Raw genomic sequence first — 24062 nt, forward strand, 5'->3', positions numbered from 1 at the left:
AAGAAGCCCGAAAACCGCGGGCCACACTGCCGCACTACCCCACGCTATTCTCCACGGATAAGCGTGTGACAGACGAGCCCACGACTGTCAGCATCGTCAGCAAGTGGAACCATACAATCGTTCAGGCAGCACTTGAGGCTGTCGAAGACACTCTACATCCATGTGTCTGGGTCCATTGGAAGGGACTGACGAACTGGGAGGACCCCTCATTACGGGCTAAGCAACCCCGTGCCAGAAAAGGGGTCCCGGATGGCGGCGCAATAGCTGCGTGTGAAAGAGGGCCCAGCTCAATAAAGCAAGCAAGGGAAAGGTTGCCCAAGGAAGTCAAACCAGCAACCAAATGGCATAGCCAAATCCTCCATCAACTGATCGATCAAGATGGAAAATGGAAAGGTGGCAAGACTCGTGCCAACGACGCGATGCCGATAAGGCAGGCCTACACATATTGTGTTGCCAAGGGGTGCCGATATGGCTGCATCATATCCACGCAAGAAGCCTTCATATTCCGCATTCAGCCAATAGACAAATTTCGAGGCAAGACCTGACTGACGGCCCAAGTCATTTCGTAACTGACCGCTGTTTCCAGGCAACCCATCCGACAAAGTCCTGGAGAGATGCCTGATCAAAAATGGTATGATGGAATACGTCTCCATCCCTTGGGAATGCCGCCTGTCGGGAGACGACAACAGGGAGCCCCCGATATTGACCATGAACCTAGCGCTTTGGGCTGTCCATGCCCTGGCCGGAAATTCGCATCTCGTCGATTGGAGCTACCCTGCCCTCCCTGCCGAGAAACTCACCCAGCTTCCATGTGATCACGCGAGGACAGGACTGGAAACGCCAGTATCCCAACCAGAGTCGGCGAGACGGCCCAGAAAGACCCGCGAGCACTTGTCGCTACCCCCGTCGTTGTCAAGAAAGCGGACTAGGCACCAGAGCTCCGAGGAATCCGAGGAGTCCGAGGGGCAGGATGAAGCCCCCCCTATATACATCGTTCACGCAAAGTGGAGTGCTGGGAAGGCAAGTATGGCATCGATCCCAATACCTCTTCACGAAATGATACTGATCATCTTAACTTGCGGCAACTAGTCCTTTGCCAGCGAGCCGGCTCCGAGTCCCCCGCAAGAAGAGCCCCGTGCGGAAGCTGTTTCCTTTGATGGTGGTTACTCGTTACGCAGAAGCGGTAGAATCAAACGGAGAAAAGGGCAGTGAGCAATGCTTTCCCCCAAACGAGCCTGTCAAGTGGCACATTAAAGAGTATACAATAGACAAAGCGGCTTGGCGTCAGTAACGATATTCATGGGTTTCCGATACTCGGGCTTGACTGAACTCTCGGAACGTTTCAAAGTATTCCAAGTTTCTGTTGTTGCTATCGGTTCTGCTGTTGGGAAATACAATGTTGCCCGGAGAAATATCCGACCTACCCCTATTTGACCCGAGCTATTGAGAGGTCAAATGGGGATAATAAAGATTTTTTTTTTGGCCGAACCTCTTTAACTCGTCCAGCACAACCTGAGAGTACCGATGGTTAATCCTAACCTAATCTTAATGGTTACAGACAAATATTAAGAAAGAAGCCGTTAATGCTGCTATAGCGGAACTCAAGCGATCCCGCCAATCAAGGAGCACTATACTTATCACGTGATATCCCACCCCTGACGGCGGAATTGACGCGAGCTAAACACAATACTAGCAAAGCTTAGACCACGACGCCAAAACTCGCCCGCGTCACTCCGGAGCTTCAGCTTGAGGCTAGATTGGCGTTTCACATTGTCTGGGGTACGGCGAGCTCTCGTATGACTTACACAGCACATGTGCACTCACTCTACCTAGGATTCTCCGGAGAGGGCTGCACTGGCAGGCATTCTTCGGCATTCCTTTCTTAAGACGCGGAAGCTCAGTTGCGTCCATTATCATTTTACGAATCTGAAATCGGTTCGAACAATGACATCGGAGTCTGCAGTCTGCCAGGCCCTCAACCTGTCCAGTGGACAAGCCTGCAAAGAGGCCGCTACGGCATCCAACAACCTGTTCTGCAGATTCCATGCGAAGCAGTACTATGGCCTCTACAAAGGATACAAGCGTCGAAATCTGAAGCTTGATGCGCTTTCGGAGCAGGCTCCGAAATATCTCCGGCACGCCGACGTCCCGCTCGCCAACGATGACTTTGAGACGGTGGACGACGAGGATGTGCTCAGAGGTATCCACGGCCACCTCTTCGAGCTGTACGTGCTCCTCGGCAAAGTCATCGACGCGAGAAAGCTGCACCACAAGCACTTCTACCCCCTGAACCTGGACTATGGCCACCAGGCTTACCTGGACGGGCTGACCAACCGGCGGCATGTGGTCCTGCGCGTTCTGGAGCGCGTAGAGAAGCGCACCGCCGAGGTCCTCTACGAGAAGGAGAAGTGGTTCGACTGGGTCCGCGAGGTCCAGGAGGACGACGAGGTGAACCGCGAAAAGGAGCAGAAGCGCGTCAAGGCGGAGGCGGCCATGTTCCGTCGCCATTACCAGAAGGTCCAGGCCCGACTCCAGGCCAAGCGCCAGGAGGAGGAAAAGAAGCGCCAGGACGCTTACTTGGAAGCGGTGTTCCAGGAGCGCCAAGCCTCCACGAGCCCCGATGAAGAGGAAGACATCGAGGACTGGGACCCTATCGAAGATGGCGAGGATCATCAACAGTATATTGACCTGATCCGCCACTTCCTGTGGCTGGAGCTCCTTGACGATAAGGCTGAGCCAACCACGAGCGCGAATTCTACCGAATACTCGCCAGCCCCGGCATCATCGTCGACTGCTGCTCCGCCGGCACCTCTGGCCGAGAGCTCTACCAAAAAGAAGTCGAAAGCGAAGAAAAAGTCAAAGTCAAAGGCATACAATCCCGATGGTAGCAATGCGCAGGCGAAGCAACTGAATGGCCGCGACAAAACAGAGAAGCCGTGCGGTCAAGAAATGGTGCTAGCCATGACCGCTGACGAGAACGACGACAATATCTCAGTCGAACCACGAAAGGCCAATATCGAGACAGAATCCGAAATGAGGACCAGGCGTAAGCATATTATCTTGTTCTATCCCCTCCCTTTTCTGACCTAATCTTGACCGTTTAGTCGAATCTGGGGTGAAGAGGAACCTGGACGAGTTAGAGGGGCCAATGGTGTTTGGGACTATGCAGAACCCCCTACGAGACCCTCGAGCGCACGGCTCCGATGACCGCGGACGAAATCAACGAGGTGATTCGCGATATCAAGGAGGTTAAGCAACTCCTGTTTTGTCGAATCCTGCTTTCGCACACGGCTCTGTTGCCCAAGGCACTCAAATCAAACAGCATCGAGGAATTCTTGGACGATCCCGAGATTGTCGATGCCGATCTTCGAGACTTGTGCTTGAAACTGGAGCAACCTACTCTGCAAGATCTCCGCGACGCCTGTGCTGACCTCTTTAGGGGTGATGAGCCGGAGGAAGAAGACCAAGAAGAAGGGGCCGAGCAGCAAGAGACCCTCGAGGAACTCATGCTGCACCAAGCGCGTCATGGGCATCTTTCGGACCCGTACGCGCTCTTCGACAAGTTCAATAAAGTATTGCCGGCGTTAGAGGAATCAAACACCCAGGACGGATCAAAGGCTCCCCCGGAGGAAACCAACCGCAAGATGAAGATCCGAGTCTGCGGAAGGAGCATCTGGAACTACGCCAGCGAGACGTCCATGCCTCGAAGTGGATGGCTGCACTTCTCCATTATGGCGAAAGATTGCCAATTCAAACACGCTCTGGAGCTATGCCGAAACTGGGACGAATTTTCCGAGCTGAACTTCTTATGCGCTTGGCAATACTTCCCAGCGTCAAACTGGGTAAACGCTGGGTCCGACAAGCTCATGAGTCAACTCCACGAACTGGTAAGTGCTCGCATGTCTAGAAGCCCGTATGGGTACAGAGAAGGCGCCATTTCGCGCTCCATGTGTTAATTACCTGCCAGAACTTCTTCCCGTACTTCAAGGACCTCACCGCCATGCAGAGGACTCACCACAACGAAGTAGGTAACCGTCAGCGTGGAGTGAGGCGACAGCACAGCATGGTTGATGCCCGCAACGTCATTGTCGGGCATATGAAACGGAACGATTCGGTGACACGCCGTTTCATCCAATATTGTACCATGCGAGCAGGAGAGCTGCTCATCATGGTTCGTGACGGTAAAACCGGCGAGGTCATCACCTCACCGGATCCAGATCAACTTTGGACGTGGCGGGAAAAACACGGAGTCGGACGAGCTAACAAATCCGAATGGACCAACGTACTTGAAGTTGGACCACTATACTTCCTGAAAGTCGGTCTGCTGCGGAATTTCCACTTGGAATTTGACGACTATTACGACGTCTGGATCTGGGACTTTGTGCCGGGAGAACGCCCTATCGTACTATACAATACGATTGTCGAGGTAACGCTGCCGAGCTTGGTGACGGCTTGAATCGCGGCTAACAGTCATTAGGATCTCCGAAAGGCGGCTCGTATGACCAAGCTCTCAGATATGTACATGAATAAGGAGAGGTTTTTGCGCAGCATCACCCGCGAAGAAGACACGCAGAGGGTACGGTCCATCAAACCGGGCGAGGAGGTAAAGAGCATGTGGGATGTCGCCACAGACCCAAGCAACAAGTACTTCGTGTGGGACGAAAAAGGCCAACAGGAGATCCATGACTCCGGGTCACACGGTGGTCCCTCAAATCAGTTCTACTCGGAGGCAGATGCCGCCGAGGACGCGGTCCTCTTCCCGGACGAGCTGGTCTCTGCGAAGCGAAACGTACCCTTCAAAGAGATCTCCAACCCCGTCACCGAAATGGAAATCGGAAACAAAACGTACCTTCAGTTTATGGCCCGGAGGCTGAAGCGATACAAACCGACTAACAAGCGATTGATGGGATCGGAATCGGAATCGAGTTCCGATGACAGTGCGTCGTCGAGCGTTGATGAGATGGAGGACGAACCGGAGCACATATGGAAGCTCCCTCCCATCTGGACGCGGGTGGCACAGGAAGCGGTCCTAAACCCCCGTTCGCCTGAGAAGAAACAACTCTTACGGAGGACTGCGTTGTTGTCGACGAATCTAGCCAAGGAGGATAGCTTAATCCACAGGTTCAAGGCTGCAGAGCAACGTGAAATCTTGGATAAAGACCGCGGCATTGGTAATTGGATGCACCTCTTACCCCTGTGTTGCCTTATTGTCCTTCGCTTTGCCTATAGCACCAACTGACGAGAAGCAGCTCTAAAACAAGGCTTTCATCTGGGAGACCTCGAGCCCGGGGCACAGGAGAAGTATGACTTGTCCACCCGGATGATCCAGGCTATCCAGAACATCGAACCAGCAGGAAATGCCCAGGCAATGTTTTGGTTCGTTGCCGGAATCATGGATTGGCTCGACGTCAAAGCCGAATACAGTGGCTATAACCATGACCAGCACGCTCCATGGCCGCATTCCTTCATCGTGCAAGACCTTGTACACGCAACCGCGTGCATGGCTCCATTCTTCAGCAAGGCCGAGGCAGCGGGCCCGGTTACCGCCTTTATGGAGTCCGCAGCAGGCTCGGAGTTTCGAGAGTCTGCCTTGTTCCGACCGCAGGAGCGTGCACAGATGTTACCCGATCGTCGAACACGCACTGGCTTCCGGACGCGGCCCAAGCCTTTCTGGAAGGAGTGGCATGCCATCTTGGAACACTGCACAAGTCGCCACAAGTGGCACGTGGCAGATTTCCCTATTGAATGGAGCGTTGCCATCCGCCCGATCATCGCCAAACTCTACAGAGCCGGCATCATTGCCCCGGTCAACGTGGAACCACACCCAGCCATCGTACCTGGATACGCCATTGCCAACACGGAGCCCCATCGCCCCGGCAAGCTGGATCTGTTCATCGACTACACCGACCGCCTGAACGCGGTGCAGATCAAGCAGGGCTGGGACGCCGGCATGCTGCGGCCAGACCAGTTTCCCGAACTGCTGCTCTTGGCCCAAGAGTTCGCCGTAAAGCATGGGCCTCAGTCGCGTTTCGCGGTGCTGCGGGTCTGGTCGGCGCCGCACTTCTACCCGCTCATGATCGGGGAGCAGAACCGGCCCATGTTCATGTTCCTGGACCCCATCGGCCGGTCCTGGCAGTGGAAGTTCATCCCCAAGGACTTCGCCGTCAGCGAGTGGAGCCTGTATCACGCCACCGACCTGCGCGTTGAGCTGCTGCGGCGTCAGCTGGGGCCGGACCGCGTGCAGCACCGCGGCGAGGTCATCCTGGTCATGGGCGCCGACGAGGATGAGCTCTTCCGGAACGCCGCCGCGATGACTTTTGCGATCCAGACGAAGCCTTGGGTTAGGGAGATTGACCTCTGGAAGAGTTTTTGTTAATGTGGACTTGGAGTTCCTCGAAGGGCTGGATCCGTATTGGCTAGATTGAGTCAACGTGATGGAGTATAATTCGAAACGAGAACTACGCTTTACGGTGTTCATTGCCTCAAACCACGTCTTCATTGGCCTCTGAAGGCGAATTCTGGTTACGTGCTCATTTGTTGCTCGGGTAATAGCCACATTGATGGATTTGGACTGCCTTTATGATTATGCTGACCGTTGCCAACATATCGGCAGCAAGGTAGAATCCTGCTGAGATAAGACTCCCCTGCATTAGATTACACCGAACCGTCAGAGTCGGGTCCGTCCCTGTTAGGACGACTCCTGGGCGCTCCGAGCCTACCGTGATGTCGTGACGCGAGCGGGTAAGTGACGACTGAATCATGGTTTTGAATAAAGTCCGATATCGTCTGTCAAGAGACACATGGCATGCATTTGTTCGCATTCTCTCATTGGCTAGCCGAAAAGGTGCCATTTGGGAAGACATGATTGTCGAGCCAGGATGATGTGACTGGTGAGGCCGGTAGGGAATAAGATGGGATGGGCCGAATGGCGCAATCCCCAAGTTGGCTCACGTGCTCCATGTCGTGCTACACCCGCCCCGACAGCCGCTCAAGTGCCGGCCCAGCCAGCCCAGCCAGCGGCAATCGGTCGAGGCTGTCGGTGTACCTTGCAGGCGAGATCAGGCGTTAGGTAAGCCACCCATGGATGCGGAGGTGGTGGAAATTGGGCGAGAAAGCGATAGTAGGATCAGTACTTCGACAGCCGTCAACCTTGGAATACTGCCAGCACGGACACCTGAAACGCAAATAACGAGGTTTGCCCAGCTAAGCGCCGAATTGTGGATATGGATGCATGCTCGAATACCCCGAATTGAAAGGGTCAAGGGTCTCTCTTTCGTCCTCTCACCAGACAGAATCTGGGCTGCTGCTAGGTGGTTGCTACATAGGTGGTGTTTTCCGGGGTGCAGCTGAGGATTGGACGGCTAGCCTCACCGATACCCGCCCAGGTACTCTTCCAGGCCTTTTCCAGGGCTCATCATTAGTGGGCTGCAGCACGCCATTGTGCGGCAAAGGAGCCAGAAAGAGAAACACACTCGAATCAGAACCCGAGAATTTGGTAGAACTGGGTACATGCCCCCAGTTTGCCGTTTGCCCCTACCAGTACCGTACATAGCAACACTCGCATCCTGCAATGCCCACCGCCTTTCTTCAGATTCGTAGCTACGTGTGGTTAGGTAGGCCGTTACTGCTGTCGCTGTTGGGTCGGTCTAGGTCTCCTCGGTCTCTCGACTTTGTCGACTAGCACTTACTACGTCGTATGTCCATGTCCCTATTGCGTGCTCTCTAGCTCCACGGGGGTTTTGGGCCAAACGAACTTTATGTAACGTCAGCTCCCCAAGCTGTCATCCGACGATCCATAGTTCCCAACTTGCAAGCAAACCACGAACCAGGACGAGGAACGGCCAGCATACCACATCCATCGATCCCCTCTCGACCTCAACACACAGCCAGTAGCCCAGCAGCAAAGAAAACCACCCCTCGCCCTTGCCTACGACTCCCGCACATCATTGGACGGGCGGCGAAGACGGTCTGTGCTGCCTGATCAGAGCCTGTCCCTGTGCTGCCGATTGCGCAAGAACACCTGCGTAATTGCGAATCCCATTCCGACAAGTCTTAAGACACAATACTCCGCCGCAAACACCTCCCCATTGCTCCGGCAGTCGCACCTCTTGCTCATTACGCGGAGTTATCGCCTACGGTCCCTTGTCTTGTGCCATTGAAGGCGGCCTGAACACCATCTCTTTCGATCTGCTGTCGTGCAACCGCTCTCAAGTCGACAAAAGTTTGCCCAAGCACGTCATCCTCCTTCCTCAAGGGTCTACCTGGTACATATCCCCAGCAGGCACCCCAAGGCACCACACGTTTGCTGCAGCCCGTGTGCGATGAACACATAAGGCAAAAAGCCTATGCAGGGGAAGTCCGAATTGCATTCTGTTGCGCTCGATATGTATACATCCTCCACAATGGACGGGACAACATCACTACCATGGATCAACGGCCATGATGCGCTGCCATCTACCGAATATGACTTCAGCCTACGAGCCAGCGATACGAAGGCCACCGCAAACCATACGTCAGCTGAATCTGTCATTCCCTCGTCCAACGGCCTTCGACCCCAGCACCCTCTGTCGCCAATCTCCTCGATCCCCTCGCCGAGTACCAGACCAGTAGATGGCCACGTTCACGGCGAAACTCACCAGTCCACTACCAACAACTGCGATAGGAGGAAACCGCATGAAGACGGCGTCTCGCGCATGTCCAACATGTCGCAACAAGCGGTTGGCCAGACAGTAGCACCTTTCTTGAGGGAGCACATTCCTGGCATATATGCGCCTGTCGGCAAGCCTGACACGCCGGCCATGGCCCTGGCAAGAACCAAGGATAATAAAGACCCTAACAGTAAATTTTGTTATCGGCACGCGCCGGATTCCAAGTGCCGCAAAGCAGCCGACGAGAACAAGATGGCCTTGATTCAAAGTGAGATGGAGATGTTACCATCTGCCGACCAGCAAGCTATTGCCCATGTCTGGTCGCTGTTTTCAGCGGCGCCCACGAAGCATCGAGAACTTATGCTGCAAGGCATTGTCACCCAGTGTTGCTTTCCCCAACTATCCCTGGTGTCTCGGGAAGTGTCCGAGCAGTTGAAGATTGACTTTCTCTCCGCTCTACCGACCGAGCTCTCATTCAAAATCCTGTCATCTCTTGACTGTGTATCCTTGTGCAAAGCGGCCCAGGTCAGCCGACGCTGGCGTTTGTTGGCCGACGACGATCAAGTGTGGCATCACATGTGCCAACAACATATTGACCGCAAATGTACCGCATGCGGCTGGGGTTTGCCGCGCCTGGAGAAGAGGCGCTTACGGGACTGGAAGAAACAGCAGCAACTCCTATTAGAGCAACAAACTCAGGCTCGGGTTGTTGATGTGACCGACGTCGATACAAATAGCTGTGCGGCTGGCGTAGCAAGCCCAGCTAAGCGATCAGCACCAGCCCACGAGGAAGATGACAGAGCAAAGAGGCAATGCGTCCATATCGAGCGCCCTAGCCCCGAGCGCAAATTCCGTCCCTGGAAGACGGTATACAAGGAACGGTTCCAGGTCGGATCTAATTGGTATGTTTCCCCCCTTTGTGTAATATCAGTGTAGCAACTAACAATACCCTACAGGAAATATGGCCGTTGTTCTATGAAGGTCTTCCGCGGCGAACACACAAACGGTGTAACGTGCTTACAGTTCGATGATAACATCCTCGCAACTGGAAGTTATGATTCGTCCATTAAGCTGTGGGACATTGAGAAAGGCCATGTCATCCGAACGCTACGGGGCCACACGTCCGGCATCCGGGCCTTGCAGTTTGATGACCGATTGCTTGTCAGTGGCAGTCTGGATAACACTGTCCGCATCTGGAACTGGCGTACCGGGGTATGCATCAATACTCTACACCACCAAGGAGGAGTAATCAGCGTTCACATGGAGGGCGATTACCTGGCATCTGGATCGATGGACCAGTCGATCAAGATTTTCAACTTCAAAACGCGACAAACCTTCTGCCTACGCGGTCATGAAGATTATGTCAACCATGTCAAACTCGATCTTGCCTCTCGGACCGTCCTTTCCGCTTCAGACGACACTACGGTTAAGTTGTGGGATATCGATAGTGCCACCTGTATCAAAACCTACGAGGCCCATGTCGGGCAAGTGCAGCAGGTGCTTCCGCTCCCCGACGATTTCGAGTTCGAAGACGAAAATCTGGCAGACAACGACGGTGCCTCTTCGACTAGCGGTCGTAGCGGCAGTCCCGGTATGGGATCGTCATCTCAGAACGGATCATGCGCCATCGACGAGACGCGAATGGCATACGGACCTGTCTTTGAACTCCAAAAGGATCGTCCTTTGCCCCCACGCTTTATGCTCACTGGTAGCTTGGACAACACGCTACGGCTCTGGGACACTGCGACGGGCAAATGCCTGCGGACCTTCTTTGGCCATGTCGAAGGCATTTGGGGTGTCTGCGGCGACTCGCTCCGTTGTGTTAGCGGTGCGAATGACGCGACGGTCAAGGTATGGGACCCCAGGACGGGCAGATGCGAGCGGACCTTCACTGGGCACCAGGGGCCTGTGACATGTGTCGGTCTAAGCGATAGCCGAATGGCGAGCGGTGGCGAGGACGGCGAAGTACGGCTTTATAAGTTCGACAGCGATCCGTCGGAGGCAGAGCAATTGGGGACGCCCGCGTAGAGGCCGGCCTGGCTCGGCTTCTTTATCTCTCTGTATATATTTTGGAACTCATTTGGTTGAGAATGGGTTCGGCGTTTGAAGATACCACTCTGGTTGGGCATGGACGGAAATGACTATAGACTGGCCTAGGTTATTGGGGACTGTCGGTACTCAGCTGGTGTTTGTGTAGAAGACGGCGATGCAAAAACCGGCACCGGCACAGGCGTTCAAGGGAAAATGCAATTTATGGGAATGGTGACAGGGCCATAATGATCTGGTACAGGTGTCAAGGAGTCATGTTTTGTGACATCAGCCTGACAAATCCAGCTATTCAGATTTTAGTTCCGCGCCAGAGCGGTCGCGTGCCACAACTAAATAAAAGATTGTTTGCTTTTATTATGTCTCCTCTAGCTTTGACTTGTGTGGCATGTGAATCGAGAATTGACAGTTTCTGCTCACAGTAGCCGACCTGACTCGCAGAACGGCCAAGTTGGCTCTTGAGTAGGTACATGTAGTCTTTCACGTGAAGATAGCTCTGCCAATTCAGCGCCCAGTACTGCCACAGCCATTCGCTTGTTCCATCGGCATGTCTAAGAAAAGACATGGCGATCTGATGATAGGGTCGTTCCGATTTTCTCCTTGAGGTTTGTCGTTCATTGAAAAGCTCGGCCAAACACCGAGGTTCGTAGGGGGCATGTTGAAACCCATCTATCAATCGATCATTTGCAGCTACTACTACTAAACCAAAGTACCGACGCAACCCAGCCTGCAAGTCTGTCTGCCTCGGAAGCGGCCGGGCAGTCCAGTCAGATTTAAGTAGTGGTAGGTACTTCAATTAGGTACATAGGTATATGCTTTCATGCAGTTACTGTACATAGGCGTGTCTTATTACATAGGTTAGGGGTCTACAACCAAAGCTGAAGGAGGCTCGGAGGGGCCCACGCTTTCCCCGCAAAATCACAAGCTCGGTTCTCAGTCGGCAATGGAACGGCGCAACGTCATTCTCGGCCAGGCGTAATCACAGGCTCCAAATCAACTGCGCAAGAGCTTGTTGTCGGGAAGCAGCAGGATTCCTTGACGACGATGAAAGCCATTCTCGGAAACCCCCAATTTGCATTGCTGAGTCGGAAGAGAATTGCATTCCACTTCGAGGCAGAGGAAAATGGCTTGGCCGACTTGGTGGTAGCTGCCCGTCCAGCTGTGGTTGTCGACTTGACGCTGTAAATGTTTACTTACATCTGAGCTCCGGTCCGCCGAGCTAGAGGCTTCCGGCTATGCGCGCTCGCCTCTGACCGAAACCAACCCTAGCCAACCTACTTCTTCCCGCTCCAGAAACCGGGGGACTGGCTGGGCAAGTAAGTTTGGGCAGGGCCTGGGCTCCTGTCATTGTCGCATTTGCCCTCGCCTAGCCACAAGTCACGGTCGTTGCCAGCGCTTGGCAAGGCCTCTAGCAAAGTCCCTTTGACACGAGATCTACCGACTGCCACTGCTTTCTCCACAGCAGGAGCCGCGGGTATTGTACGAATACTATTCTTATGCTGGAAGCTATGTGGCACAATGCATACTGTCGCGCCTCTGGCAATGCTCCGAAAGGAGCCACGGCGTTTGCTAAGCTGCCCACCCCTGGGCCCTGGCGGGTCACCCGATTCGGTTGCAAGGTCATTGCCCAGAGGCTCGGCTCTTCGTCTCAAAGCGAGTGCTTCTTATATCATCTACACTAGAGCCCTTCCAAGTGTTGGAGTCACTCTGGCTGCGAGTTTTAAAGTTCTGCCGGTTCCCTCTATTCCCTGACTATCCTCCCCTCTGCTCTCTTGGGTGTGCATGTTACATTCCGGGTTCCCTTTCTACTACTGTTCCATAAACATCCTTCGACCGAGTAGCCTCCTTGTTGCTTCTCTTTACTCGCTTGACCCGTTCCCCTTGGTATATACTCAGGACTTGCTTGTATACTATCTCGCATTGGGAAGTGGCTTCGGCTCGGCGTGTTCTCAGTGCCCCTTTGTCGCCGACGTATACACCTACACGTACTCGTTCCTCGTCAGAATCGGGTGGGCTCCTCTCATATACGGATATCTATATTGAGGCGACGACGTACCACACGCCCTTGTCCCGGCAACCGCACCCTGCATCGGTGCTTCCACTGCAGTGTTGATACGGGGATTTTGTAGGAAAGGGGGCGCAAGCCCGAGTTCGATCCAGAATAGCCTCGGCTAGAGGCTAGAAGGCAGGAAAGAAATATGGCGACCAAAGTGAAGGCCGATGGGAAGTCGCCGCCGTCGGCGGCGACGAACTTGATCGGTGAGCTCAACCCTCGCCCCAACTGGGCGACGCACTCGTAACTAAGCAAATCCGCTAATATTGTCCTGTCGTAGCTGGTGGTGGAGCAGGAATGATGGAGGCTCTCGCGTGCCATCCTCTGGGTTAGTACCTGCCTCCCTATTCACCCATCCAAAACGCCATTCATAATGTGGAAACTAACATGGCGTTCTTCTGTCAGATACGATAAAAGTCCGCATGCAACTCTCGCGACGAGCGCGGCTGCCGGGTGCGCCCAAACGCGGTTTCCTGCGCACGGGAACCGAGATCGTGAAACGCGAGACGCCGCTGGGCTTATACAAGGGACTGGGCGCGGTGCTGACGGGCATCATCCCCAAGATGGCGATCCGCTTCACGTCGTTCGAGTGGTACAAGCAGCAGATGGCGGACAAGAATACGGGCATCATCTCGGGGCAGGGCACCTTCTTGGCCGGCCTCGCGGCGGGTGTGACTGAGGCTGTCGCCGTCGTGACCCCCATGGAGGTCATCAAAATCCGCCTGCAGGCCCAGCACCACTCCATGGCCGACCCGCTCGATGTCCCCAAGTACCGCAACGCCGCCCACGCGCTCTACACGGTCGTGAAGGAGGAGGGGATCGGGGCGCTGTACCGCGGCGTGTCGCTCACCGCCCTGCGCCAGGGCAGCAACCAGGCCGTCAACTTTACGGCCTACACCTACTTCAAGGAGGTCCTGCGCGAGTGGCAGCCCCAGTACGAGGGCGGCAACCTGCCCAACTACCAGACGACCCTCATCGGCCTCGTCTCGGGCGCCATGGGACCCCTGAGCAACGCACCCATCGACACCATCAAGACGCGCCTGCAGAAGACGCCGGCCGAGGAGGGCGTGAGCGCCATGCAGCGGATATCCAGGATCGCCGCGGAGATGTTCAAGTAAGTCTTGCCCGGCCTGACCCAGTTGCGATGAAGTACGTGCTGACGAGTTTGTGTAACACAACAGGCAAGAAGGCTTCCACGCGTTCTACAAGGGCATCACGCCGAGAATCATGCGTGTCGCTCCGGGCCAGGCCGTCACTTTCACCGTGTACGAATACTTGAAGGACAAGTTGGAACGGAAAGGCCCTGCTATTTTAGTGGGCGGCAAATACGAAGAGTAGATTTTTGGGAGTTTGTGGAACTCAAGCAGGGGAATTAGCTTATCAGTGGTTGTACACTCATATTGATGGCATTTTCGTCCCTTTTGTATTGGCATTTAGAGTCTCCGCAGGTAGGCGTACCACGATCTAGACACCGATGCATATGTCGAAATCGAATCAGTTCATTTTTTTCTCGTCACCAATTCCGCGGATTCTATTCGTAATCTAGCCATCAATGTTTTACGCCGATCTATATACCTCACAAGCCCTAATGTCTACCTGTCTACCTGCCTGGTCGCTTGGGTCGTTTGAAGGCCGTCTTGACCTCGACCTGCGGATGCAGGTCCGACATGATGGTCTCCTCGGTGATCTCGTCGGGCTCTTCGACCTCGAACTTCTTCTCGATCTGGAGCCCGGCCTCGCCCTCGGCCACGGCGAGGACGGCGCGCTTCATGAGGGGGTACATCATGCGGAACTTGATGGACTTGCCGGCCGCCGCGGGGCACGTGTAGAAGAAGAGGATGGGGCTGCTCTCGGTGCCCTGGTGCGTGTGCGTGTAGCGCCAGAAGGTGAAGCGCGGCTCGGTCGACGAGATGGTCGACACGAGCTCCGGGATGGAGGATGCGGTGCCCGAGTGCGGGACGAGTTCGACGACTTCGCTTTGTGGGTTGATTTTCTGTTGGAGATTTGGTCAGTCTTTGTGTAGTTATACTATGCATAATATCATGGGGCTGAAGGGTGGTGATAGTAGTAGCATATGAGTGAGTCTGCATCTTGACATACCAGCATGACGAGCCCTCTGCTCGGCCCGTGGCCCATCTCGCTCAGGGCGACCAGGGCGTCGGTGGCGACGGGCATGTTCATGTTCTTGCTAAGATGGATCTCGCGCTGGCCGGTGCCGGCGCCGGCCTCGGCCTCGGCGCGCTTGACCTCGCCGAGGGTGCGCTCCTCCTCGGTGAGGGGCGCCTCGAGCTCGGCGTGGCGGTCGTGCTTGGCGAAGCCCTGGGCGCCGAGCTCCTCGGCCGTGGTGGCGAAGATGGTCTCGCGGAAGTGCTCGGAGCCGAGCTCGCGGACGAGGGTGAGGCGGGTGGAGGCGAAGAGCATCTTCTGGCGGACCTTGGCGGCGTCGGGCACGTACGAAACGGCGATGAGGCGGGGCGCGTCCGGGTGGCGCTTGAGCAGGACGTAGAGGGCCTCGGCGGGCTGCAGGTGCGGCTCGAGCTGGGCGAGGTTCTGGGCGAAGTCGGCCGAGGGGGAGGTCGTGGGCAGGGTCGTGACGGGCGTGAGAGACTCGTTGGTAATGGTGACGAGGAGGCCGAAGAGGGAGTCGTCGGCCAGGAGCTTGTTGAACTCGGAGACCAGCTCCTGCGAGGCTGGAGGCGGGCGCGAGACAGAGCGGCGTGTCAGTAAAGAGAACTCACGGACAACAGGAGAGGAACGTCTCGGATTCAGGAGGAGGGGGGGGGTTCATTGTGCTGGTTGGATGCTGCTTCGTTTGGGCATACCTGAGATTCCAGACTGCATCTTGGAGGGTTACTGGACAGACAGTTGGTTTGTTTGGTTGAATGAGCCTTAGATGCAAATATATAAATTATAAGGGCTCAAACATCCGACCACCTGCTGTATTGGCCTTCTGTCCGAAAAATAGAGACCGGACGAGGTGCAGGGTTGATTGATGGCTTGATGGCTGATGGCTTGATGCTTGACCTGGAGTTGCCTAACCTGCGAAGCTCCCGCATTTGGCGGTGCAATTGCAATGCACGGCGCGGCCAACTGCCCCGCCATTCCTTCCAGGGCCCCTCGTCCGAGCTCAGGAGGTGGATATCCAACCTTGAACCTCTTGGCTACATATGTACTTCCAATTACATTACATTATATTTCTGCACTGCGTGCAAGTTCGTATTGAACATAGAAAAGGCAATTTCATTCAGTTGCTACCCTGTATATGACACCTCTGCTCTCTCACTTGGGCATGTTCACCACCTCGCCCTCCACCAAATACGGGACATGATGCCCCAGCGAGACCAGGGCCTTGGGTACGTCTACCCACTGGTCCTGGTCCTTGTCCTTGTACAGCTCCCTTAGGCCGTCATTGAGAGGGCCGGGCGTGACGAACTGCATCGGAATGCGGGTAAGTGATTTGATAAAAGTTCCACAAGCTGGTTGGCGACTGGAGCCACGAGGCCAGGGCTTGAGTGCCAGACTACTGCGCAATACTTACAAGAGAGTACCCGAGAGCGCCGTGTTTCTTGAGCACGGGAAGGGCAAGTGGGAGGTGCTCCTCGGTGAGCCACTGGATGAAAGCCTCGTGGGTGTGTTGCGGGAGGCGGTAGTGCGTGATTGTGAACTTCAGAGGTTGGCCTTCATGCTTTGGAGAGACTTCGGCCATCTTGAATATCCTGTATTCCTGGTGGTAGTCGTACGTACGTTACGGGATGTTTGAGCATGTCCAGAAGCACTTAGATCTGGTCCAAGAGCGACTCCGACTGACCCCTCAATATATACGAGTGACATAAACTTTGACTATCGCCAATTCCTCCGCCTGCCGCCCGCCGATCAACCATCCCTTACATCGAACCCCATTGCCCGGAGAGACTCATGTTCCCGGTCGGTGCAAGAGAGTGCCGACGTCGGGCAAAAAGACGTTCCGATCTGTCGTCACCTGTCTGGTCGAGATACGTTTAGGTTCTATTCACATCACATTCACATCAATCAAGTGATTAGTCCAGTATCACGCTTCTACTCTTATACGATAGACTTGGAAGCTTTCTTTATCCGGAAAGGCCGTCTCTCAGGCAGCTAGTCCCTCTTGGCCAAGAGTAGCCCAATATACATAGGGAGCAGTCTCTCGTATACTCAGGGTGACCAATAATGGGGATCTAAGTGTATTGCCCATCTACTGACACTGCGTGCAATGGCAAGGATGCAATTCAGCACTTCGTATGCCTCTCCTCATAGAACAAAACTGGGACACGGGTATCATCCACTCCTCGGCATCATTCCCCCAAACTAGAGAACTAAAATGATCCGACGGGTGTATACACAGTTCAGGATTGCCTCATGTATTATGCGAGCGTCATATGTAATGCCCCAAAGGACTATCCAAGTTGTCTATGATCTAGGGCAAATGGCTGTTATATCCTGCTTTGATCAACCGCTGCCCGGCGTCCCATACGTCATCGGGAATGTCTTGCTGTATCTGGAACCCCTTGGCAGGGTACTCGCGAATGCGGACGAGGTCGCCCACCATGATATTCGTGACCAGCTCGCGCGGGTTCTCCGCGTTCGGGTAGCCTCGCCAGTCCAACTGTGGCGACGTGACCGTAATCGCCGTCCCGGGGTCCGGCCACTGCCGCTTGAACGTGGCGTAGGTGCGCCGCTCCATGTACGGCTTCTGCACGAGGACGAACGACCGGACCGCCACGCTCCTCTGCTCCAGCAAGTCCCAGACGAACCGGACGTTCTCGCCCGTGTTCGTGGACCGGTTCTCGACGATGACCTTCTCGTCCGGGACGCCCATCTCGCGCGCAATGTCGGCAAACACCTCGGCCTCGGGCTTGGCGAACCGCCCCCGCGTCAGCCGGCCGACCCCGCCCGAGAAGATGAGGAAGCGGTCGCCGTACCCGGCGAGGAAGAGCTCGGCGGCGCGGCGCGCGACCCGCACGTCGAGGCTGCAGAGGCAGAAGACGGCGTCGACGGGGCGCTGCAGCGGCATGGCCATCTTGTGGTACTCGAAGACCGTCTCGGCGTCCGCCTCGAGGGGGCTGCGGCTGCTGTCCGCTGCTGCGGCGGAGGCTGAGGCTGTCTCTGCCACCATGTCTTGTCTATAAAGATTGTGAAACGGGAGTTCGCTTAAATAAGAATGGGGAAGTAGAATTTGCAAAAAATTGACCGCGCTGGGAATCGTCTTCCTCTGAATGGTCCGAAAAAGGAAACAAGTTGCTGGGAGTGAGCTGCATGGTGCGGTGCATTCGCTAAAACTCGCGGGGTTGTTGTTCTTGCCTAGCTTTAAATTCCTTTTCTGGCTTGTACAAGACCGACCTTGAACACTGTCATTTATTATTTTGGTATTTCATAGAAACCAAATATCAACCTCCAAAGCGGTCTTCGAATCAGTCACGATTGCCAACGTACTATAAGAACCAAACGTGGTCCGAAAGCAAAGGGGCTTGTGTTGTGTCTCAGCGTGTTCAAGGGGTATCTCAACACTATAGGTAAAAACCATGGGTAGTAAACAACAGCACTTCAGCAGATCAAGGGCTCAACCCGTGTTGCAAATAGATCCTTAGTTGAAGACCTTTTTGCGCAGGCCATTGACGAACTCCTGATCCGCATATTTCCCAGATCGTTCTCTTGCCTTGTTGTCCTTCTCCCTCTCCAGGCGTTCACGCTCCTCCAGGGCTGCTAATCGCTTCACGCGATCCTCATCCAGTTCCGAAGCTGCTGCTTGCATCGCTGCCAACTTCCGCGCCCGTTCTTTCTCAGCCTCGGCATTCGAACTGCCGCCATTCTCATTCCTATTTCCATTATTTGACAGATTTTGATGTCTAGGACCGTCGCGCCTGCCACGCTGGGCATGGTCCCGCTCAGCCCTTTGGGCTCTTCGGTCATAGGTATCCCGGCGATCTGAATCATCCCGTCCTGGCCTTTCAGATGTGCGTTCTTCCGAGCGGTTCCTCCTCGACCTGTATCTGTCCTCGTCCGATCTCGAAGGCCGCGGACTGCGCGAACGTGGAGAGGGATCTCTTGAGTCAGATCTGTGGCGCCTATGCCTTCGCTCTCGGTCCCTGGAATCATCCCGGGTCCTCGAATCTGAGCGGTGGTGTCGGTGGCGGCGATGTTCTCGGTCCCTGGAGTGCGATCGATGCCTATGGCGGTGGCGTCTCGAGTGTTTATCCTCCTTGCTCTTGGGTGCGCTTCCCTCCGTCTTGCCCATGGTGGCCAGTAATTGACGCCTCCTTGTCGGGTCTTTCATGATGGCCTCATAGGCAGCCTGCTCTTGTTTCTTCATGGCGAGCAATGGGTCGTCCCTAATTTTGGCTGCGGTATCTCGGGCAGTGTTGGCATTTTGTAGAGCCATGAAGCTCTCTTCGCCCGCATTCTTCTCCAATTTCTGATGGTCGGTGCCCTTGATGAGGTTGTCGACCCTTCGCTTTCCCAGCAAATACGACTCCAACTCTTCAGCTGTGCCTCCGCCAGTGTCGCTGGGGCCGCTGTACATCCAGTCGACACGATCGACTCGCTTGCGGTTACCAGCAGCCTCGAGCTGGTTTTGGATTTCCTCCTTGGCTCGTTCTTCCTTGAGCTCGCGGATTCTTTGCTCGGTGCGTTTTCTCTCTTCGAGAGCCTTCTTTTCCTCGTCGTAGACACGGGCTTGGTTCTTCATCAAACCCGGATGCCATGACTTCTTCAAGTTCAAGTCGCCGCCTCCCATGGTTGCGGTATTGCGGTGGTTGCTAGGGCGGTGATGTGTGTTGCGAGTGCTTGTTGAGGCAGGGCGTTAGGCCAAACGAAGAAAACAGAAGTCGCCTCACGTCGCAAATTTGGCTGGTCGGTGGCGCCTAATCCAGCCTGACAGGTAATAGTGCCGTGGGTTTTGGGCTCGATCCGATTAGATATTGACTTGCATGAAAGTCAATAGTGAGAACGTCGATGAGCAGAAAAGGTTGATGGATGGAGAATTGTTGATGGCAAATGTACAAAGTCCAGGCGCCACCTGAATTAAAGTACCTTTGGGCAATCCAGCCAGCCCCACGAAATAAACCGTGGAGGCCTGGGCCCACTGTTGCCCAGAACTAAAGACCCTCCACCCTGCAGCATCCTCTGGCTGTTGCTGCTACTGATTTCTGGGGTATCGAAGCAGGAACTTCTAGCGACAGTCAAACGACCGACATAGGTACCTATGTGATGAACAAACCAATAACGTATTGAGATCAAGTGCTCTTATTTTATTCTGTTCTGTGCTGCCTATCTACAATAGCTGTATGTACCATTGTAAGTACAGCTTAATGCAACCCGTCTTTGGCTCGATAGATCTCTGTCACAGCTGTGGTTTGTCCAGCTGCAACCGGTAATCCAACTTTCTAACGACATACATGTAGCTTCTTTCAAACTGCATGTACATTGTCCACCCAATAACAAATGATTCAGGCAGCCCGGGGTTGAACTGTGCATGTGGTTGTGCCTGGATAGTACCTATGTACTTACCTAACTCCTGGTAGATCCAGCTTGCTCTAGGCTGCAGTCAACTCTCTTCCTCTGCCCCTCCACAGCCCCGCAACCAGTTGTTGGCCTAGGGAACGGGAACATTGACTGTACAGCTCCGATAAGATTATGAGCTCCAGAGAGCCTCATCATCATCCGCATCCTCATCTTGATTCACCACACAGAATCCGCCCAGCAAACAACGACGCCGCTATTCGCATTGTATTTCTTTGCAGCCCGCGACATCTCCCATAACCATTCCCATTCAACAGAGCCGTCACCATGTCCGACGACGATTTCATGCAAGAGTCGGATGACGAGCAGTAAGTCGCAACCACTCCCTTGGCAATCGTTCATTTCCAATCTAATGCCGGGTTCCCAGATACGACTTCGAGTACGAGGATGACGACGATGATCAAGACTCTGGCGATGTCGATATCGAAAACAAGTACTACAATGCCAAGCAGATGAAGGGCTCCGAGCCCGAGGCTGCCATCGAAGAATTTCTTGCCATACCATCTCTAGAGGAGGAGAAGGGCGATTGGGGCTTCAAGGGCCTGAAACAGGCCATCAAGCTCGAGTTCCGCCTGGGTCTCTACGACAAGGCTGTCGAGCATTACACAGAGCTACTGACCTACGTCAAGTCGGTCACGCGCAATTATTCCGAGAAGTCCCTTACCAACATGTTGGACTTTGTCGAGAAGGAGTCAGAGAACACCGACGCACAGCGATGCCTGGAGAAGTTCTACTCTCTCACCCTCAAGTGTTTCCAGAGCACTAACAACGAGCGCCTTTGGCTCAAGACCAACATCAAGCTGGCCAAGCTGCTACTCGACCGCAAAGACTACTTGGCCGTCACAAAGAAGCTGCGAGAGCTGCAGCGGGCCTGCCAGAAGGAAGATGGATCCGACGACCCGAGCAAAGGCACCTACTCGCTCGAAATATACGCGCTGGAAATCCAGATGTACTCCGAGACGCGCAACAACAAGCAGCTCAAGGTGCTGTATCAGAAGGCGCTTAAGGTTCGCTCTGCAGTGCCCCACCCCAAAATCATGGGCATCATCCGTGAATGCGGTGGCAAGATGCATATGAGCGAGGAGAACTGGAAAGACGCCCAAAGCGACTTCTTCGAATCCTTCCGGAACTACGATGAGGCCGGTGACTTGCATCGGATCCAGGTTCTGAAGTACCTGCTTCTCACGACGATGCTCATGAAGTCGGACATCAACCCCTTTGACTCGCAGGAGATCAAGCCGTATCGAAACGATGCGCGTATTGCTGCCATGACGAACCTGGTCGATGCATACCAGCGCGACGACATGCATCAATACGCCAAGGTGCTCCGTGAAAACCAGGACATTCTGGCCGACCCTTTCATCGCTGAGAACATCGACGAGGTTACCCGTAACATGCGGACTAAGGCTGTTGTGAAGCTGATTGCACCTTACACCCGCATGAAGATCGCCTGGATTGCGCGCCAGCTCAACATCTCCGATGCCGAGGTTCAAGACATCCTCGGCTTTTTAATCGTGGACGGCAAGATCCGTGGCAAGATTGACCAGCAAGCCGGTACGCTGAAGATAGAATCAAACGCTGACGCTGAACGGGTCAAAGCCCTGAACGCTTGGTCCACGGCACTGTCATCCTTGTACAGCACCATATTTAGTGAGGATGGATTCAAGTCGACTGATCATAATTTGCCTGACGACGGTCTCACTGGTAGTGCTATGTACTCGGTGGATGGGGGCAGATCGAGAGGTTTGGGCGTCCCTGGAGGCAGAAAGCACAAGGGCAAGGGGTTTTATAGCATGATGGCATAATGGGTGAAAGTGAGAAGGTCTGTTACCACTACACTAGGGAGGCCGCCATTTGCAGTCGAAGAGGCAAATGATATGGTCTTATGGGGTACGCTCATGAATACAGTTTCGCCAACCCAGGTAGATGTTACGATTAATGATACAACCCGGTCATATCGGGTATAGACTACAAGAGACAATCCCGTATGTTGATTTGGTGCCAATAATCCCGAATCGCAAGAGCAATCTAGATTGTCCAAGTAATATTTCAAGCCCATTTCATCCGGATGATGTCCAGGATGGTTGGCCAACGGCTCGATCATGCAATGTTTTGTGCGCCTTTGTCACGAACGTCCTCGAGCAATTGGGTTCTTTCACTCAAATTGACATGCTTTGTACGGAACATAACACGAAATCATGACTTTTGAATTGATGAATTCGAAGGCATGAAGCTTCATTGTTCCTCGACAACACTTCTAGGGAGATTGGGGGCGGTACAGCAGCCACTTAAATGATAGAGGCGGTTATGGATTGGTGGCTGGTATCGTTTACTTCGTGTATTGACAGAATCTCACTATAGATCGAGAGGCATAAGGATGAGCAATGAGTACAGGAGAAGTTGGGAAAAAGACGTTTACCATGAACACGATGTAGTATCAAGTGCTATCCACCAGAGGCAGTTGGCATTTTTGACTCACCGACTGACGGGCATTCATGAAGAATCATCTTTACTGCGTCTGACATATCCGACAAAGACTAGAAATATAGAGAACAATGTTCATTATAGCCAAGGAAAACAATGTTATTTGTCTCTTTGTCCCACCCACGACACTTTATATACTCAGTACTTGGCCCAAACATCGAGTGCTTGCTACGTCAGGGGTTCGTTCTAAACATCGCCATTCGTTTACTATCAGTTGCAGATTAACCGCCGCGTTGATCCCTTCTCTGGTCGAAAAGCAGGTCTCGACACCAGAAGACTGATTTCGCTATTAATTTCCCTTTCTCCTAGCCCCTGAGGGACCTTTCATATCTGAGGGAGAGTCGAGGACCAGTTTCCCTCGGTCCAGACAGATCACCACCCCTTTAATAACTCCCCCCGCCTCGTGCCCGATACCAATAAGGTATACAGAGTGTCGACAGGTACAATGGTTCTCCAACGCGCCGCATCCTTGGTAGGCCTCCGCATCCCCCGGGACACCCTCGTGGCGCGAGCCAGCCAGCTCGAGGCGAAGCTGGGAGCGACGTCCTCCCGGGAATCACTGGAAGACGTGGGCGACTACATCCAGACCGGGGACGGCGAAATGGAGAGGCCCATCACGAAATCGACCTACTGGTGTCCCAAGTTCCGAGACATCCTCCTGGCCGTCGACATCACCACCTCCCCTTCTTCACCGACACCATCGTCATCAACCCCACCGCCCCCGAGCTGGTCTTCGCCCAAGGAGACCTGCCCCCCGGCCGCCGCGACCCCTCGACGGGCACCCTCCTCACGACCGCCATGGCCGGCTACGAGCTCGCCACGTACCTGCGCTCCCAAGACTACCTCGCCCTGCGCGTGCGGCCCAAGCTCGAGCCGATCCTGGCCGCGAACCTATGGGAGTCGTCCCTGCTCAAACTCGTGGCGTCCCTGATCGCGAACCTGGTCCGGCTCCTGCCCGTGGCCGGGCTCCGGTCCTGCCCCGCCCTCTTCCAGGAGAGCTTCGACGCGCTGGCGGCTGGCGGGTCCGCCCCCGGCAGCCTGCAGGCCGGCCTCGCCATCCTCGAGGTGCTGAGCAAGGTGCGCCTGCAGGCCGGCGCCGACGGCTGGGGCTGGCGGCGCCTCGTCGTCATCGTCGACGAGCTCAACTACGCCGAGCATCCCACCACCCAGCACAAGGTAAGCCGGTTCGTCGACGTGCTGCGAAGGATCTGCGCGACGAACGATGCGCCCCTCATCTTCACCTTGAGCAAGCCCTGTAGCGCAATTGGCGTGGGTCGCTGAGAGAGGGGGAGGGA

At 54.6% G+C, this 24062-nt stretch overlaps 9 protein-coding genes across 9 annotated transcripts; 5 read left to right on the forward strand and 4 right to left on the reverse strand.

Annotated features, from left to right (window-relative positions):
* Positions 1-1944: 1944 nt before the first annotated feature.
* Positions 1945-6376, forward strand: PG986_003296 (MFS allantoate transporter; the record flags this gene model as incomplete). The annotated part of the gene is made up of 6 exons (XM_066839518.1): positions 1945-3046; positions 3105-3135; positions 3170-3887; positions 3968-4426; positions 4478-5171; positions 5250-6376. 6 exons carry the CDS (start codon positions 1945-1947, stop codon positions 6374-6376), a joined length of 4131 nt encoding a protein of 1376 aa, XP_066704582.1.
* Positions 6377-8402: 2026 nt separating this feature from the next.
* PG986_003297 (E3 ubiquitin protein ligase) lies at positions 8403-10676 on the forward strand (the record flags this gene model as incomplete). Its single annotated transcript, XM_066839519.1, has 2 exons — positions 8403-9550; positions 9605-10676. The coding sequence occupies 2 exons, from the start codon at positions 8403-8405 to the stop codon at positions 10674-10676; spliced, it is 2220 nt and encodes a 739-aa protein (XP_066704583.1).
* A 2216-nt stretch (positions 10677-12892) lies between these two features.
* Positions 12893-14085, forward strand: PG986_003298 (Succinate:fumarate antiporter; the record flags this gene model as incomplete). Its single annotated transcript, XM_066839520.1, has 4 exons — positions 12893-12953; positions 13028-13075; positions 13153-13861; positions 13929-14085. The coding sequence occupies 4 exons, from the start codon at positions 12893-12895 to the stop codon at positions 14083-14085; spliced, it is 975 nt and encodes a 324-aa protein (XP_066704584.1).
* Positions 14086-14347: 262 nt separating this feature from the next.
* PG986_003299 (uncharacterized protein) lies at positions 14348-15588 on the reverse strand (the record flags this gene model as incomplete). Its single annotated transcript, XM_066839521.1, has 3 exons — positions 14348-14740; positions 14848-15437; positions 15570-15588. 3 exons carry the CDS (start codon positions 15586-15588, stop codon positions 14348-14350), a joined length of 1002 nt encoding a protein of 333 aa, XP_066704585.1.
* A 438-nt stretch (positions 15589-16026) lies between these two features.
* PG986_003300 (uncharacterized protein) lies at positions 16027-16453 on the reverse strand (the record flags this gene model as incomplete). The annotated part of the gene is made up of 2 exons (XM_066839522.1): positions 16027-16179; positions 16286-16453. 2 exons carry the CDS (start codon positions 16451-16453, stop codon positions 16027-16029), a joined length of 321 nt encoding a protein of 106 aa, XP_066704586.1.
* A 729-nt stretch (positions 16454-17182) lies between these two features.
* PG986_003301 (uncharacterized protein) lies at positions 17183-17881 on the reverse strand (the record flags this gene model as incomplete). Its single annotated transcript, XM_066839523.1, has 1 exon — positions 17183-17881. One exon carries the CDS (start codon positions 17879-17881, stop codon positions 17183-17185), a length of 699 nt encoding a protein of 232 aa, XP_066704587.1.
* A 468-nt stretch (positions 17882-18349) lies between these two features.
* PG986_003302 (uncharacterized protein) lies at positions 18350-19498 on the reverse strand (the record flags this gene model as incomplete). The annotated part of the gene is made up of 1 exon (XM_066839524.1): positions 18350-19498. The coding sequence occupies one exon, from the start codon at positions 19496-19498 to the stop codon at positions 18350-18352; it is 1149 nt and encodes a 382-aa protein (XP_066704588.1).
* Positions 19499-20550: 1052 nt separating this feature from the next.
* PG986_003303 (uncharacterized protein) lies at positions 20551-22088 on the forward strand (the record flags this gene model as incomplete). The annotated part of the gene is made up of 2 exons (XM_066839525.1): positions 20551-20591; positions 20651-22088. 2 exons carry the CDS (start codon positions 20551-20553, stop codon positions 22086-22088), a joined length of 1479 nt encoding a protein of 492 aa, XP_066704589.1.
* A 1124-nt stretch (positions 22089-23212) lies between these two features.
* PG986_003304 (uncharacterized protein) lies at positions 23213-24048 on the forward strand (the record flags this gene model as incomplete). Its single annotated transcript, XM_066839526.1, has 2 exons — positions 23213-23310; positions 23418-24048. The coding sequence occupies 2 exons, from the start codon at positions 23213-23215 to the stop codon at positions 24046-24048; spliced, it is 729 nt and encodes a 242-aa protein (XP_066704590.1).
* Between the last annotated feature and the right edge of the window lie 14 nt (positions 24049-24062).

Source organism: Apiospora aurea (genome assembly GCF_038362705.1).
Source record: "Apiospora aurea strain CBS 24483 chromosome Unknown utg000002l_segment0_segment0, whole genome shotgun sequence".
In the NCBI taxonomy this organism is placed as follows: domain Eukaryota; kingdom Fungi; phylum Ascomycota; class Sordariomycetes; order Amphisphaeriales; family Apiosporaceae; genus Apiospora; species Apiospora aurea.